The 14,879-nt window shown below is 57.1% G+C and overlaps 1 protein-coding gene across 4 annotated transcripts in view; it reads left to right on the forward strand.

The window, feature by feature from the left end:
• RNH1 (ribonuclease/angiogenin inhibitor 1) overlaps positions 1-14,830 on the forward strand; it is a 22,254-nt gene extending 7,424 nt beyond the window's left edge. For 3 of the 4 annotated variants that reach the window (XM_020912129.2, XM_020912130.2, XM_020912131.2), the window contains exons 2-10: positions 6,284-6,389; positions 12,129-12,299; positions 12,441-12,611; positions 12,988-13,158; positions 13,256-13,426; positions 13,514-13,684; positions 13,955-14,125; positions 14,264-14,434; positions 14,641-14,830. In XM_020912129.2, the coding sequence (XP_020767788.1) occupies positions 6,304-6,389; positions 12,129-12,299; positions 12,441-12,611; positions 12,988-13,158; positions 13,256-13,426; positions 13,514-13,684; positions 13,955-14,125; positions 14,264-14,434; positions 14,641-14,728 (1,371 nt within the window). In that variant the 5' untranslated portion in view covers positions 6,284-6,303 and the 3' untranslated portion in view covers positions 14,729-14,830. Of the gene's footprint in view, positions 1-3,678; positions 4,014-6,283; positions 6,390-12,128; positions 12,300-12,440; positions 12,612-12,987; positions 13,159-13,255; positions 13,427-13,513; positions 13,685-13,954; positions 14,126-14,263; positions 14,435-14,640 lie in introns of those variants that run through there. The other variant, XM_070457966.1, reaches the window with a different exon arrangement.
• The last annotated feature ends 49 nt before the right edge of the window (positions 14,831-14,879 follow it).

A 14,879-nucleotide genomic window follows, 5' to 3' on the forward strand; every position in this document is an offset into this window, starting at 1 on the left:
ACACACACCCCCCACCATGTCTGCTCACACACACACCCCCCACCATGTCTGCTTACACACACACCCCACCATGTCTGCTCACACACACACCCCCCACCATGTCTGCTTACACACACACCCCACCATGTCTGCTTACACACACCCCCCACCATGTCTGCTCACACACACACCCCCCACCATGTCTGCTCACACACACACCCCCCACCATGTCTGCTTACACACAAACACCCCCCCACCATGTCTGCTTACACACACACCCCACCATGTCTGCTCACACACACACCCCCCCCCATGTCAGCTCACACACACACCCCCACCATGTCTGCTCACACACACACCCCCACCATGTCTGCTCACACACACACCCCCCCACCATGTCTGCTTACACACACACCCCACCATGTCTGCTCACACACACACCCCCCACCATGTCTGCTCACACACACACCCCCCACCATGTCTGCTCACACACACACACCCCACCATGTCTGCTCACACACACACACCCCACCATGTCTGCTCACACACACACACCCCCCACCATGTCTGCTTACACACACACACCCCCCACCATGTCTGCTCACACACACACACACCCCACCATGTCTGCTCACACACACACCCCCCCACCATGTCTGCTCACACACACACCCCACCATGTCTGCTCACACACACACACACCCCCACCATGTCTGCTCACACACACACCCCACCATGTCTGCTTACACACACACACCCCCACCATGTCTGCTCACACACACACACCCCACCATGTCTGCTCACACACACACACCCCCACCATGTCTGCTTACACACAAACACCCCACCATGTCTGCTTACACACACACACCCCCACCATGTCTGCTCACACACACACCCCCCCACCATGTCTGCTTACACACACACACCCCCCACCATGTCTGCTTACACACACACCCCCACCATGTCTGCTTACACACACCCCCCACCATGTCTGCTCACACACACACCCCCCACCATGTCTGCTCACACACACACACCCCCCACCATGTCTGCTCACACACACACACCCCACCATGGCTGCATACACACAACACCCCCCACCATGTCTGCTCACACACACACCCCACCATGTCTGCTCACACACACACCCCCCACCATGTCTGCTTACACACACACACCCCCCACCATGTCTGCTCACACACACACCCCCACCATGTCTGCTTACACACACACACCCCCCACCATGTCTGCTCACACACACACCCCCACCATGTCTGCTCACACACACACCCCACCATGTCTGCTCACACACACACCCCCCCACCATGTCTGCTTACACACACACCCCACCATGTCTGCTCACACACACACCCCCACCATGTCTGCTCACACACACCCCCCCACCATGTCTGCTTACACACACACCCCCACCATGTCTGCTCACACACACACCCCCCCACCATGTCTGCTCACACACACACACCCCCACCATGTCTGCTTACACACACACACCCCACCATGTCTGCTCACACACACACACCCCCCACCATGTCTGCTTACACACACACACCCCCCACCATGTCTGCTTACACACACCCCCCCCACCATGTCTGCTCACACACACACACCCCCCACCATGTCTGCTTACACACACACACCCCCCACCATGTCTGCTCACACACACACCCCCCACCATGTCTGCTCACACACACACACACCCCACCATGTCTGCTCACACACACACACCCCCCACCATGTCTGCTCACACACACACACACCCCACCATGTCTGCTCACACACACACACCCCACCATGTCTGCTCACACACACACACACACCCCACCATGTCTGCTCACACACACACACACACCCCACCATGTCTGCTTACACACACACACCCCCCACCATGTCTGCTCACACACACACCCCCCACCATGTCTGCTTACACACAAACACCCCCCACCATGCCTGCTTACACACACACCCCCCACCATGTCTGCTCACACACACACACCCCCCACCATGTCTGCTTACACACAAACACCCCCCACCATGTCTGCTCACACACACCCCCCCCACCATGTCTGCTCACACACACACACACCCCACCATGTCTGCTCACACACACACACCCCCCACCATGTCTGCTCACACACACACCCCCCACCATGTCTGCTCACACACACACACCCCACCATGTCTGCTCACACACACACACACACCCCCACCATGTCTGCTCACACACACACACACACCCCACCATGTCTGCTTACACACACACACCCCCCACCATGTCTGCTCACACACACACACACCCCACCATGTCTGCTCACACACACACACCCCCCACCATGTCTGCTCACACACACACCCCACCATGTCTGCTCACACACACACACACCCCACCATGTCTGCTCACACACACCCCCCACCATGTCTGCTTACACACACACACCCCACCATGTCTGCTCACACACACACACCCCCACCATGTCTGCTCACACACACACACCCCCCACCATGTCTGCTTACACACAAACACCCCACCATGTCTGCTTACACACACACACCCCACCATGTCTGCTCACACACACACACCCCCCACCATGTCTGCTTACACACACACACCCCCCACCATGTCTGCTTACAAACACCCCCCACCATGTCTGCTTACACACACACCCCACCATGTCTGCTCACACACACACCCCCCACCATGTCTGCTCACACACACACACACCCCACCATGTCTGCTCACACACACACACCCCACCATGTCTGCTTTCACACAAACACCCCCCACCATGTCTGCTCACACACACACCCCACCATGTCTGCTTACACACACACCCCCCACCATGTCTGCTTACACACACACACCCCCCACCATGTCTGCTCACACACACACCCCACCATGTCTGCTCACACACACACCCCCCACCATGTCTGCTTACACACACAGCCCACCATGTCTGCTTACACACACACCCCCCCCACCATGTCTGCTTACACACACATCCCACCATGTCTGCTTACACACACCCCCCACCATGTCTGCTCACACACACACACCCCCCACCATGTCTGCTCACACACACACCCCCCACCATGTCTGCTTAAACACACACCCCACCATGTCTGCTCACACACACACACCCCACCATGTCTGCTCACACACACACACACACCCCACCATGTCTGCTTACACACACACACCCCCCACCATGTCTGCTTACACACACACACACCCCACCATGTCTGCTCACACACACACACACACCCCACCATGTCTGCTTACACACACACACACCCCACCATGTCTGCTTACACACACACACCCCCCACCATGTCTGCTACACACACACACCCCCCACCATGTCTGCTTACACACACACACCCCACCATGTCTGCTTACACACACCCCCCACCATGTCTGCTCACACACACACACCCCACCATGTCTGCTCACACACACCCCCCACCATGTCTGCTTACACACACACACCCCCCACCATGTCTGCTTACACATACACGCATTTCACATGCATTTTATCAACCAAGACAAATAACATCTTTTCCTGTGTGGCAGCAAAAAGAAGTGTTTTCTGTTCTCTGGGAAACGCCCACGTCCACCTGCCGGTGGGAGGAGGCAGAGGAAGCCTCCGTCGCCCTTTTCAGTGGGGGTGGTCGCGGCTCCCCGCGCCTGCGTCCGCCTCCTGCTGGCGCTCCCTCCCCAGGAGGCGGCCTGCCCCGGTGCTGGGTGACAAAGTGGAAAGTCAGACAGGGACTGCAGGTTTTACCCGGGAGCTCAGAGGAAAGCGGCGCAGCCTCGCTGGGGGGCACAGGCTCGGCGCGCGTCTCCGAAAGACCCCGGGCCAGGCGGGGAGGGCTGGGGTCCCGCCGTGGGGTTTCTGGTGGGCGAGGGCGGCCCTGCGCCGTCGGGCCCCGCCCACAGGGCCCCGCCCTGGGCCGTGACCTACTCCCGCCTGGCGGAAGACGCAGCTCGGCCATCGGGTCTGCAGCGGCTGGAGGTGAGATCCGCGATCCGGGGAGCAGCGGGGCCCCGCTGCCTTTCGGGGTCCTCCGGCCACTGACCGCGGGGCGGCTGATTCCCGGGCCCGAGAAAAGGCAGGGGCCGGGGGCATCGGGAGTCCTCTCCCTAGGGTGGCCCAGGCCCGCCCTTGCGCTTACCCCAGACCCTGGGACACATGCGGGGCCTCCGGCGGGCGTGGAGGGCGGTGGCGGCCCTGGGTGGCCCCGCACGGGCCGCGGCGTGCCCCCGCTCCCTGCCGCCCTCCGCGCCCCGCAGAGGTAAATGCGCTGCGCTCGGGGAGGCCGGGCCACCCAAGGCGGAAGGGACACAGGCGTGTGTCCGGCGCGGTCTTCCGCAGCAGCTTTTAAGTCGCCGCGCTTTTAAGCGTTAATTCGGGGCTGTTATTGAGATCCTGGGCCGTGACTCAGGGCTGGGGAGCAGCCCAGCTGGTGGGAGTCCTGATTCCCAGGGAGGCGGGACCCGTGCTTGTTCCTGCCCACATCAGGCAGCCTCACCGGAGGCTTGTGAGGGGGTTGTACACGCAGCGTCTTTAGGGGATGTTTCTACTTTCTCATGGATTTCCAAAGGGATGGGTGTCCATTGGAGGCTATGAGGCCCCGGCGTCAACGGAGGGATGCTCAGAAGTCGGGTCAGGGCTGGGGCGTCTCAGCTGCTGGTATCTGCTTCCTACCAGGGAGAGGCCAGTGCCCTCCTGTCAGGCTGGGAGCCAGGGAGCTTCAGGGCGAGGGCGCAGGTGGGGAGCAGTGTTGGTCCGTGGGGCCTGGGACTGCCTGCTGGCCTCCGTCCTGGGATGACAGGACTCTGAGTCAGGGTTTGGCTGGCCACACCCTGGGCTGGGGAGGTGGTGAGGTGGATCTGGTTTTGCTCATGTGCTCTGGGTAGTGAGCTGGGTGGCCTCTCCAGGGATGGCCCGTCCCGGTGATGACATGTGAAGTGGCCAGGTACCCGTGCCCTGGCCTCAGTTTCTTAGCAGGCTCCCTGCTAGGACATGCAGACGTGAATATGTGACTCTTGCCTGATTGTTGGCGCTAGAGCTTTCCCAGCAGGAAAGGAACGAGAGCCTTTGCCTGGGCTGGCTTTCTGCCCACTGTGGGCTCCATCAGCCTGCGGATGGGAGGGGGCGTCCCCTGTTCAGCCAGGCCAGGACCGTGCCAGGCACGGACACACAAGAGTGAGAAATTGTTCTCAGGAACGTGGGGTCCCAGAGAGCCAGGAATCTCACGTGGGCCTGGGTCACCCTGTTTCCGGAGCGCTGGGAAGGCATGGCTTCCAGGCGTGGGTCTTCACTGAACAGTTGCTCTTTGTATGAAACCCACTCCCTGCCCTGAACCTGAGCAGCCCCCCAGTTCCTGGCTCCCCGTGGGCTCCTTCTGCGGGCCCCGCCTTCTGGACCACAGGCAGCAGCAGCCTGGGGCTCTGGTTCTTTCTTTGTTTAGGCTCTGTGCGTGGCCCTGCTGAGGTCTTAGGGCCTGTGCCCTTGTAATCCATACCTGCTAGCCAGAGGCCTCCTTCCTCAGCCTCCGTGGTGAGCTGGCTTCTCGGGGGCAGGTCCCCGGGCTGAGTCAGGGAGGGGCGGAGGACATGCCCTGCCCCAGCTCCCAGCTCCCAGAGGGGATCGTGGGAGCAGGCACCCCGGGTGGCTACCCAAGAGTGCACCCTTGTGTGCAGGTCACTGGGCCTGGGGTCCCCGCCCCACCCGCTGCATCCTGTCCAGGGCCCTTGAGGCTGGTGCCCTGAGGAGCTGCCTGTGACCACAGGCACCTGACCCTCACGCAGCTGCTTTGGGGCGCGGAGGGCCCAGGTGCGTCCTGGGGGTCGGCTCCAGCCCCTGTGCCCCCAGCTGAGTCTCCAGGCTTTCTGGCCCACAGGCCCCCTCCCCCCCCACCCGCCCTTGTTCAGGCAGGGCAGAGGCAGAGCTTTGCGTGGTGGGCACGGGTTTCCACTTCTTCCTGGGCGGGCGGTGCCCAGGAGGCCACGAGTGGGGGCTGGGGGATGAGAGCTGCCTCTGCTCCCACAGCGACACCCCTGAACTCTGCAGCCTGTGGTGTCTTTGCCAGGGGAGCCCCCTCCCACTCCTGATCCTGGAGGTGAGGTGCATAGAGGTGCTGAAGTGGGGAAATGCAGCAGGTGGGAGCCTCTCCTGAGGCGTCCGGGGTCCTGTGGGGTCCTCCCTGTCAGTGGCTCTGGCCCGTCAAACCTTGAGAGCTTGGCTGAAATGTTTTCCTTCTTCCCCTGCCTCTCTGCCAGGAAACCCTTCACTTCGCACCATGAAGCTGGACATCCAGTGTGAGCAGCTGAGCGATGCCCGCTGGACCGAGCTGCTGCCTCTGATCCAGCAGTATGAGGTGGTCAGGTAGGACCGCTGTGCCCGCCCACTTGGGGGGCCACCGTCCCGGGGGCGAGCTGTGCTCCCAGGTCACGTCACTTAAGAGAAAGTTGAGGTGTCAGTCACTCAGTCGTGTCTGACTCTTTGCGACCACATGGACTGTAGCCCACCCCACTCCTCTGTCCATGGGCTTTTCCAGGCAAGAATAGTGGAGTGGGTTGCCATTCCCTTCTCCAGGGGACCTTCCTGACCCAGGGATCGAACTTGGGTCTCCCATATTGCTGGCAGACTCTTTACTCTCTGAGCCACCAGGGAAGCCCTTACACTGGTAGATGCATGATATAAACCTTGCATGGTTTTCTGCGGCGTGAAGTATCACTCTTTTTGCACTTTTCTAGCCATTTGAAGGTAAACCCATTCTGGCTGAGCCTGCAGGTCAGAGCGTCCCCTTCCCCTGGGCATGAAGTTGCTGCAGCCCGCTCATGGGGCAGTCTGCCCCCTGCCATGGCCAGGCTGTGGCTGGGAATCTGAGCCCGGACTAGCCCTCTAACCCAGAAGTTCCTCAGACAGCAAGAGACGAGAGCCTGTCTGCTTCACGTTTTCCTTTTGGATTTATCTGAAGTAGTCTTAGGTTTATGGAAGAGTCACAGAGACAAGGCAGGGTCCCTTGTGCCCTGTCACCTGGGGCGCTGCTCAAGGTGAGGCGCCCGCCGCAGCCTGGACTCACGTCACCGGCTTTTCCAAGTGTGTTGTGCAGGCCCCCACGGCCACTTCCGTCTGTGATGGTCTCTCTCTCCCCCTTGTCCTTGGCCACCTGACGGTGGGGTCTGCTCGCTGGGGTTCTGGTGAAAGTCCCTCTGACACCTCCCCGTGGTTGAGTCACACGTCTCTGGGAAGACAACAGAATGACACTGTGTCCTGCCTGGCACACCTCACCGTGGGGATGTTGTCCCAGTTGTGCCACTTGGTCACCCCTGGCGGTGACCGTGGCTGCTGATGAGGGGTTGCTTGCCGGTTCTCGGGGTGAGACACCTTCAGACTCTGCTAATATTTTGCTTCTGCTCAGAGCTTTGTCCACCCATCTTTGCATCTGTTGGTGGGTCTTGCCAGACAGTGTTACTGGCACTTTGTCCAGCTGGGGTTTTAATTCCTGCATCCTTTCCACACTGATTGTCTTTTCCGGGTGAGGGCTGGCATTCCACTCACCTGTGTGGACTCGATTGTTTGCTTAGTTGGGTGGATGTGGTGCTGGGTCATGCTCTGGTGCATTCCGCGCTGGCCTTCTCGAGACCTGCAGCGGGGCTGTGCTCGAGCTGCTCTGTCTGGGTCTGGTTTCTCTCCTGGAGGTGGATGGGCGCTGTACCTGCTGCCTGTGCCCCGTGGAAGATGTGGAGGCACACGTCCCTACACGTGCCGTTATCTTGACAGTTTCACGAGATGATCCACACCCTTTTTTCTCTTTCATTTTAAGATGTGTTGTGACCTATGTTGTTCAGTTCTTGGCCCAAGTGAAAGGTTGTTGCCGAGCCGTGAAAGATGCTGGGATTCTTGACCTCTGCAGGAGAGGAATTCAATCCAGGGCCAGTGACGAGGCTTGATCACTCAGAGCTTTTGTGTGACAAAGTTTTATTAAAGCATAAAGGAGATAGAGACAGCTTCTGACACAGACATCAGAAGGGGGCAGAAAGAGTGCCCCCACTAGTCTGTAGCTTGATGTTACATAGCTACTGGCAGTCTGCTAGTTAGAGAAAGGGCTTCCTTGATGGCTCAGCTGGTGAAGAATCCGCCTGCAATGTGGAGACCTGGGTTTGCTCCCTGGGTTGGGAAGCAAACCCACTCCATTATTCTGGCCTGGAGAATTCCATGGACTGTAAAGTCCATGGGGTCGCAAAGAGTCAGACATGACCAAGTGATTGTGCCTCCAAGAGTCTATTTCCCAGTCCTGTGTAAGTTCTGGCAGCTCTATGCTGGGGTTAATGGTGACCTCCTCCAAGAGGGCTTATGCCATACCCAAGTCTGCGGCACCCAGAGCCCCTGTCCCTGTGGCAGTCCACTGCTGACCTGTACCTCCAGTGAACTAAAATGGACTGGATTGGGTGAATTTAACTCAGATGACCATTATATCTACTACTATGGGCAAGAATCACTTAGAAGAAATGGAATAGCCATCATAGTCAATAAGAGTCCAAAATGTAGTACTTGGGTGCAGTCTCAAAAATGACACAATGATCTCTGTTCGTTTCCAAGGCAAACCATTCAGTATCACGGTAATCCAAGTCTATGCCCCAACCAGCAATGCTGAAGAAGCCAAAGTTGAACGTTTCTATAAAGACCTACAAGACCTTTTAGAACTAACACCCAAAAAAGATGTCCTTTTCATTATAGGGGACTGGAATGCAAAAGTAGGAAGTCAAGAAACACCTGGAGTAACCGGCAAATTTGGCCTTGGAGTACAGAATGAAGCAGGGCAAAGGCTAATAGAGTTTTGCCAAAAGAACACACTGGTCATATCAAACATCCTCTTCCAACAGCACAAGAGACGACTCTACACATGGACATCACCAGATGGTCAATACCGAAATCAGATTGATTATATTCTTTGCAGCCAAAGATGGAGAAGCTCTATACAGTCAGCAAAAACAAGACTGGGAGCTGACTGTGGCTCTGATCATGTACTCCTTATTGCCAAATTCAGACTTAAATTGAAGAAAGTAGGGAAAACCACTAGACAATACAGGTATTACCTAAATCAAATCCCTTATGATTATACAGTGGAAGTGAGAAATAGATTTAAGGGACTAGATCTGATAGAGTGCCTGATGATCTATGGATGTAGGTTCATGACATTGTACAGGAGACAGGGATCAAAACCATCCCCAAGAAAAAGAAATGCAAAAAAGCAAAATGGCTGTCTGAGGGAGGCCTTACAAATAGCTGTGAAAAAAGGAGAAGCAAAAAGCAAAGGAGAAAAGAAAAGATACACCCATTTGAATGCAGAGTTCCAAAGAATAGCAAGGAGAGATAAGAAAGCCTTCCTCAGTGATCAGTGCAAAGAAATAGAGGAAAACAATAGAATGTGAAAGACTAGAGATCTCTTCAAGAAAGCTAGAGATACCAAGGGAACATTTCATGCAAAGATGGGCACAATAAACGACAGAAATGGCATGGACCTAACAGAAGCAGAAGACATTAAGAAGAGGTGGCAAGAATACACAGAAGAACTGTACAAAAAAGATCTTCACGACCCAGATAATCACGATGGTGTGATTACTCACCTAGAGCCAGACATCCTGGAATGTGAAGTCAAGTGGGCCTTAGGAAGCATCACTATGAACAAAGCTAGTGAAAGTGATGGAATTCCAGTTGAGCTATTTCCAGTCCTAAAAGATGATGCTGTGAAAGTGCTGCACTCAATATGCCAGCAAATTTGGAACACTCAGCAGTGGCCACAGGACTGGAAAAGGTCAGTTTTCATTCCAATCTCAAAGAAAGGCAATGCCAAAGAATGCTCAAACTACCGCACAATTGCACTCATCTCACACACTAGCAAAGTAATGCTCAAAATTCTCCAAGCCAGGTTTCAACAGTGTGTGAACTGTGAACTTCCAGATGTTTAAGCTGGTTTTAGAAAAGGCAGAGGAACCAGAGATCAAATTGCCAACATCTGCTGGATCATCGAAAAAACAAGAGAGTTCCAGAAAAACATCTATTTATGCTTTATTGACAAGGCCAAAGCCTTTGACCATGTGGATCACAATAAACTGTGGAAAATTCTTCAAGAGATCGGAATACCAGACCACCTGACCTGTCTCTTGAGAAATCTGTATGCAGGTCAGGAAGCAACAGTTAGAACTGGACATGGAACAACAGACTGGTTCCAAATAGGAAAAGGAGTATGTCAAGGCTGTATATTGTCACCCTGCTTATTTAACTTATATGCAGAGTACCTCATGAGAAACGCTGGACTGGATGAAGCACAAGCTGGAATCAAGATTGCCAGGAGAAATATCAATAACCTCAGATATGCAGATGACACCACCCTTATGGCAGAAAGTGAAGAAGAGCCTCTTGATGAAAGTGAAAGAGTGAAAAAGTTGACTTAAAGCTCAACATTCAGAAAACTAAGATCATGGCATCTGGTTCCATCACTTCATGAAAAATAGATGGGGAAACAGTGAAAAGAGTGGCAGACTTTATTTTTTGGGTTCCAGAATCGCTGCAGATGGTAATTGCAGCCATGAAATTAAAAGACGCTTACTCCTTGCAAGGAAAGTTGTGACCAACCTAGATAGCATATTAAAAAGCAGAGACATTACTTTGCCAACAAAGGTCCGTCTGGTCAAGGCTATGGTTTTTCCAGTGGTCATGTATGGATGTGAGAGTTGGACTGTGACGAAAGCTAAGAGCTGAAAAATGGATGCTTTTGAACTGTGGTGTTGGAGAAGACTCTTGAGAGTCCCCTGGACTGCAAGGAGATCCAACCAGTCCATCCTAAAGGAGATCAGTCCTGGGTGTTCATTGGAAGGACTGATGCTGAAGCTGAAACTACAGTACTTTGGCCACCTCATGTGAAGAGTTGACTCATTGGAAAAGACCCTGATGCTGGGAGGGATTGGGGGCAGGAGGAGAAGGGGACAACAGAGGATGAGATGGCTGGACGGCATCACCGACTCGATGGGCATGAGTTTGAGCAAACTCCGGGAGTTGGTGATGGACAGGGAGGCCTGGCATGCTGCGATTCATGGGGTCGCAAAGAGTCAGACACGACTTAGCGACTGAACTGAACTGAACTGAGACAGCATATTAAAAAGCAGAGACATTACCAACAAAGGTCCGTCTCATCAAGGCTGTGGTTTTTCCAGTAGTTATGTATGGATGTGATAGTTGGACTATAAAGAAAGCTGAGCGCCAAAGAATTTATGCTTTTGAACTGTGGTTTTGGAGAAGACTCTTGAGAGTCCCTTGGATAGCAAGGAAATCCTTCCTGAATATTCATTGGAAGGACTGATGTTGAAGCCAAAACTCCAGTATTTTGGCCACCTGATGTGAAGAACTGACTCATTGGAAAAGACCCTGATGCTGGGAAAGATTGAGGGTGGGAAGAGAAGGGGACGACAGAGGATGAGATGGTTGGATGGCATCACTGACTCAATGGACATGACTTTGAATAAACTCTGGGACTTGGTGATGGACAGGGAGACCTAGCATGCTGCAGTCCGTGGGGTCGCAAAGAGTCAGACACAACCGAGCTATTGAACTGAACTGAATTAGAGAAAGGAGGTGTCCCAAAAAGGAGACTGGCACCAGGCCCCTCACCCACAACATGCATTTGGAGATAACATTGGCACCTGGTGAGTCATCCCGAGCCATAAAACAATTGACATAAATCTTGAGGAAAGGCACGTTTCCAAGTAAAGACATTGTGTTAGTAACATAGCTTAGGAGAACATTTGCATGAGTAAAACATACTGGTTTGTCAAGTTGGTTCTGCCTAAGACTCTTAGGTTGAGAAAAGTTCTGGTGGAACCAGGTGTTTTCATGGCAACACAGAGTTTTTAAAGAAACCTTTCTAAAAAATTTACATAGAGAAGGAGAAAAAAACCTAACACTTGTAGTTTGTTTCCTCCTGCTGCTTAAGAGAGAGAAAAAATGTCTGACACTTGCAGTCTGTTTCCTCCGTTTGGAGCCCCGTGGCCTTCCTGCCTGTTGGCCTGTCACAGGACGGTCACAGTCCACTGTGTGCAGTGACTGTGTGTCCACCCACAGGCTGGACGACTGTGGCCTCACGGAGGTGCGCTGCAAGGACATCGGTTCCGCGCTCCAGGCCAACCCATCCCTGACGGAGCTCAGCCTCCGCACCAACGAGCTAGGCGACGGTGGCGTGCTCCTGGTGCTCCAGGGCCTGCAGAGTCCCACCTGCAAGATCCAGAAGCTCAGGTAAGGCGCTAGGTCGGACCCTGCGAGTGCAGGACAAGCCCGCCCGTCATTCCTGGGCCCTGAGTCTCCCACAGCCAAGGGTGACTTGTCTTCGTGGGGGGCTGGGTGGCTCTCGGGCCCCCTGACCGCCGGTGTCTCCAGCCTCCAGAACTGCTGCCTGACGGAGGCTGGTTGCGGGGTCCTGCCTGGCGTGCTGCGCTCCCTTCCCACCCTGCGGGAGCTGCACCTCAGCGACAACCCACTGGGGGACGCTGGCCTGCGGCTGCTCTGTGAGGGGCTCCTGGACCCCCAATGCCGCCTGGAGAAGCTGCAGTGAGTGCGCCTGCCCGGGGTCCTGCGTGGTCTCACCTGCCCCTGGCACCCCCAGCCCTGTTCTCACCTATCCCCTGCGTTTTGCGGAGTGTCTGCCTGGGCAGGCCTCCTCCCAGCTCATCGCCTGCAGAGAGCTTTGAGGCGGCGGCCCTGTGGCCCTGGGGAACATAAATGGGGTCACTGTTGGCTGGAGAAGGCTGAGGCCGAAAGGTGTCCACCTCCGGGGTCTCTACCAGGGAGATGGCCCCCACCCCCTGTGCTGTCCCGCCTGGGAGCCCGCCAGTCTCTGTCGTCTTCATCACCGGGGCGGGGGGAAATAGGACCCTGACGAGGGCCCTCCGGGCCAGGCTCAGGGCTGACTGCTGCTCGCCCCCAGGCTGGAGTACTGCAACCTAACGGCCGCCAGCTGCGAGCCCCTGGCCGCGGTGCTCCGGGCCACGCGGGACCTGAAGGAGCTCGTGGTGGGCAACAACGACATTGGCGAGGCCGGCGTCCAGGTGCTGTGCCGGGGCCTGGCGGAGTCCGCTTGCCAGCTGGAGACACTTAAGTAAGCTCCTGGCGGGAGCGGGGCGGGGGCGGGGCGGGGGCACGGTCGGTGGTGGTGGTGGGGGCACCCCAGCTCCCGGCTCCTCTCGTGCCCCCAGATTGGAGAACTGCGGCCTCGTGGCAGCCAACTGCAAGGACCTGTGTGGGATTGTGGCCTCCCAGGTTTCGCTGAAGGACCTGGACCTGGGCAGCAACCGGCTGGGCGACGCGGGCCTGGCGGAGCTGTGCCCTGGGCTGCTGAGCCCCAGCTCCCAGCTCAGGACCCTGTGGTGAGTCCGCCCCCAGGCGGGGCGGGCAGACGGGCACCCCCCGAGCGTGCCAGGGTCTCTTGTGTTGACGGGGACCCCACCCCGCAGGCTCTGGGAGTGTGAGCTCACCGTTAGCAGCTGCAGAGACCTCTGCCGCATCCTCCAGGCCAAGGAGACCCTGAAGGAGCTGAGTCTGACAGGCAACAGCCTGGGCGACGAGGGCGCCCAGCTGCTGTGCGAGAGCCTGCTGCAGCCCGGCTGCCAGCTGGAGTCCCTGTGGTGAGGGGGCTGCGGGGCCGCGGGGGCTGGAGACCCTGATACTGGGGCTGTGGGGCGCGTGGGGGCTGAAGGCCCCAGGGGCTCGGGGTCGGATGTGGGGGGCACGGGGGGCGGCAGCGTTGGGGCCTTGGAGGACCAGGCAGGAGGGCGCTGTGGCCACCTGAGGACGGGGGCGGGGGGGCATTCAGGGCTTGTGTTCGGGTCCCTGGGGGCCTCCCAGCACCCCCCGGAAGTGTGGGCCTAGGCGACTGCAGCTCCTGCCGCCCTCAGGGTGAAGTCCTGCGGGTTCACGGCCGCCTGCTGCCAGCACCTTGGCTCAGTGCTGACCCAGAACAAGCGTCTCTTGGAGCTGCAGCTGAGCAGCAACCCGCTGGGTGACGCGGGCGTCCACGTGCTGTGTCAGGCCCTGGGCCAGCCGGGCACCATGCTGCGGGTGCTCTGGTGAGCTGCTGGGGGTGTGTGTCCACTGGGGCTGACGGTGGGGACGGCCGGGACCTAGACCCCCCCTGGCGCCCCTCGGCCTGACGGCCGCCTGGGGGATGCACCTTCCGCCCGACCGCAGTTCTGCCCTCTGCCCAGGGTGGGTGACTGTGAGCTGACGAACAGCAGCTGTGGAGACCTGGCCTCACTGCTGCTGGCCAACCGCAGCCTGCGGGAGCTGGACCTCAGCAACAACGCCCTGGGCGACCCCGGCATCCTGCAGCTGCTGGGCAGCCTGGAGCAGCCCATCTGCGGCCTGGAGCAGCTGGTGTGAGTGGCCCTGGGGCGTAGGGCAGGGGTGTCGGGGTGTAGGTGGGCAGGGGCAGGCAGGTGAGGTGCCAAGGTGGGTGGGGGGAGGGGGGCACGGCTCCTCTGACCCCCTCACTGCAGCCTGTACATCTACTGGTGTGAGTGGCCCTGGGGCGTGGAGCTCAGCTCCTCTCACTGCCCCCCCCGCCCCGCCCCGCCCCCCACAGCCTGTACGACATCTATTGGACCCAGGCAGTGGACGAGCGCCTGCAGGCCGTGGAGGAGAGCAAGCCCGGCCTGCGGATCATCTCCTGAGCCTCGTCCCCGTGGGAGTCCTGGCTTTAACTTGAGAAAAGGTCAAATCAGCTCATTTCCGGCAGAGAATTTTAGGCACTTTATTAAAATTCTTTTTTGGCAGCAGGCGTCTCTGTCCATACTTGTCCCCACGCGGTGCAGGTGTAGAGGG

Source organism: Odocoileus virginianus, chromosome 28 (assembly GCF_023699985.2).
Source record: "Odocoileus virginianus isolate 20LAN1187 ecotype Illinois chromosome 28, Ovbor_1.2, whole genome shotgun sequence".
In the NCBI taxonomy this organism is placed as follows: Eukaryota; Metazoa; Chordata; class Mammalia; order Artiodactyla; family Cervidae; genus Odocoileus; species Odocoileus virginianus.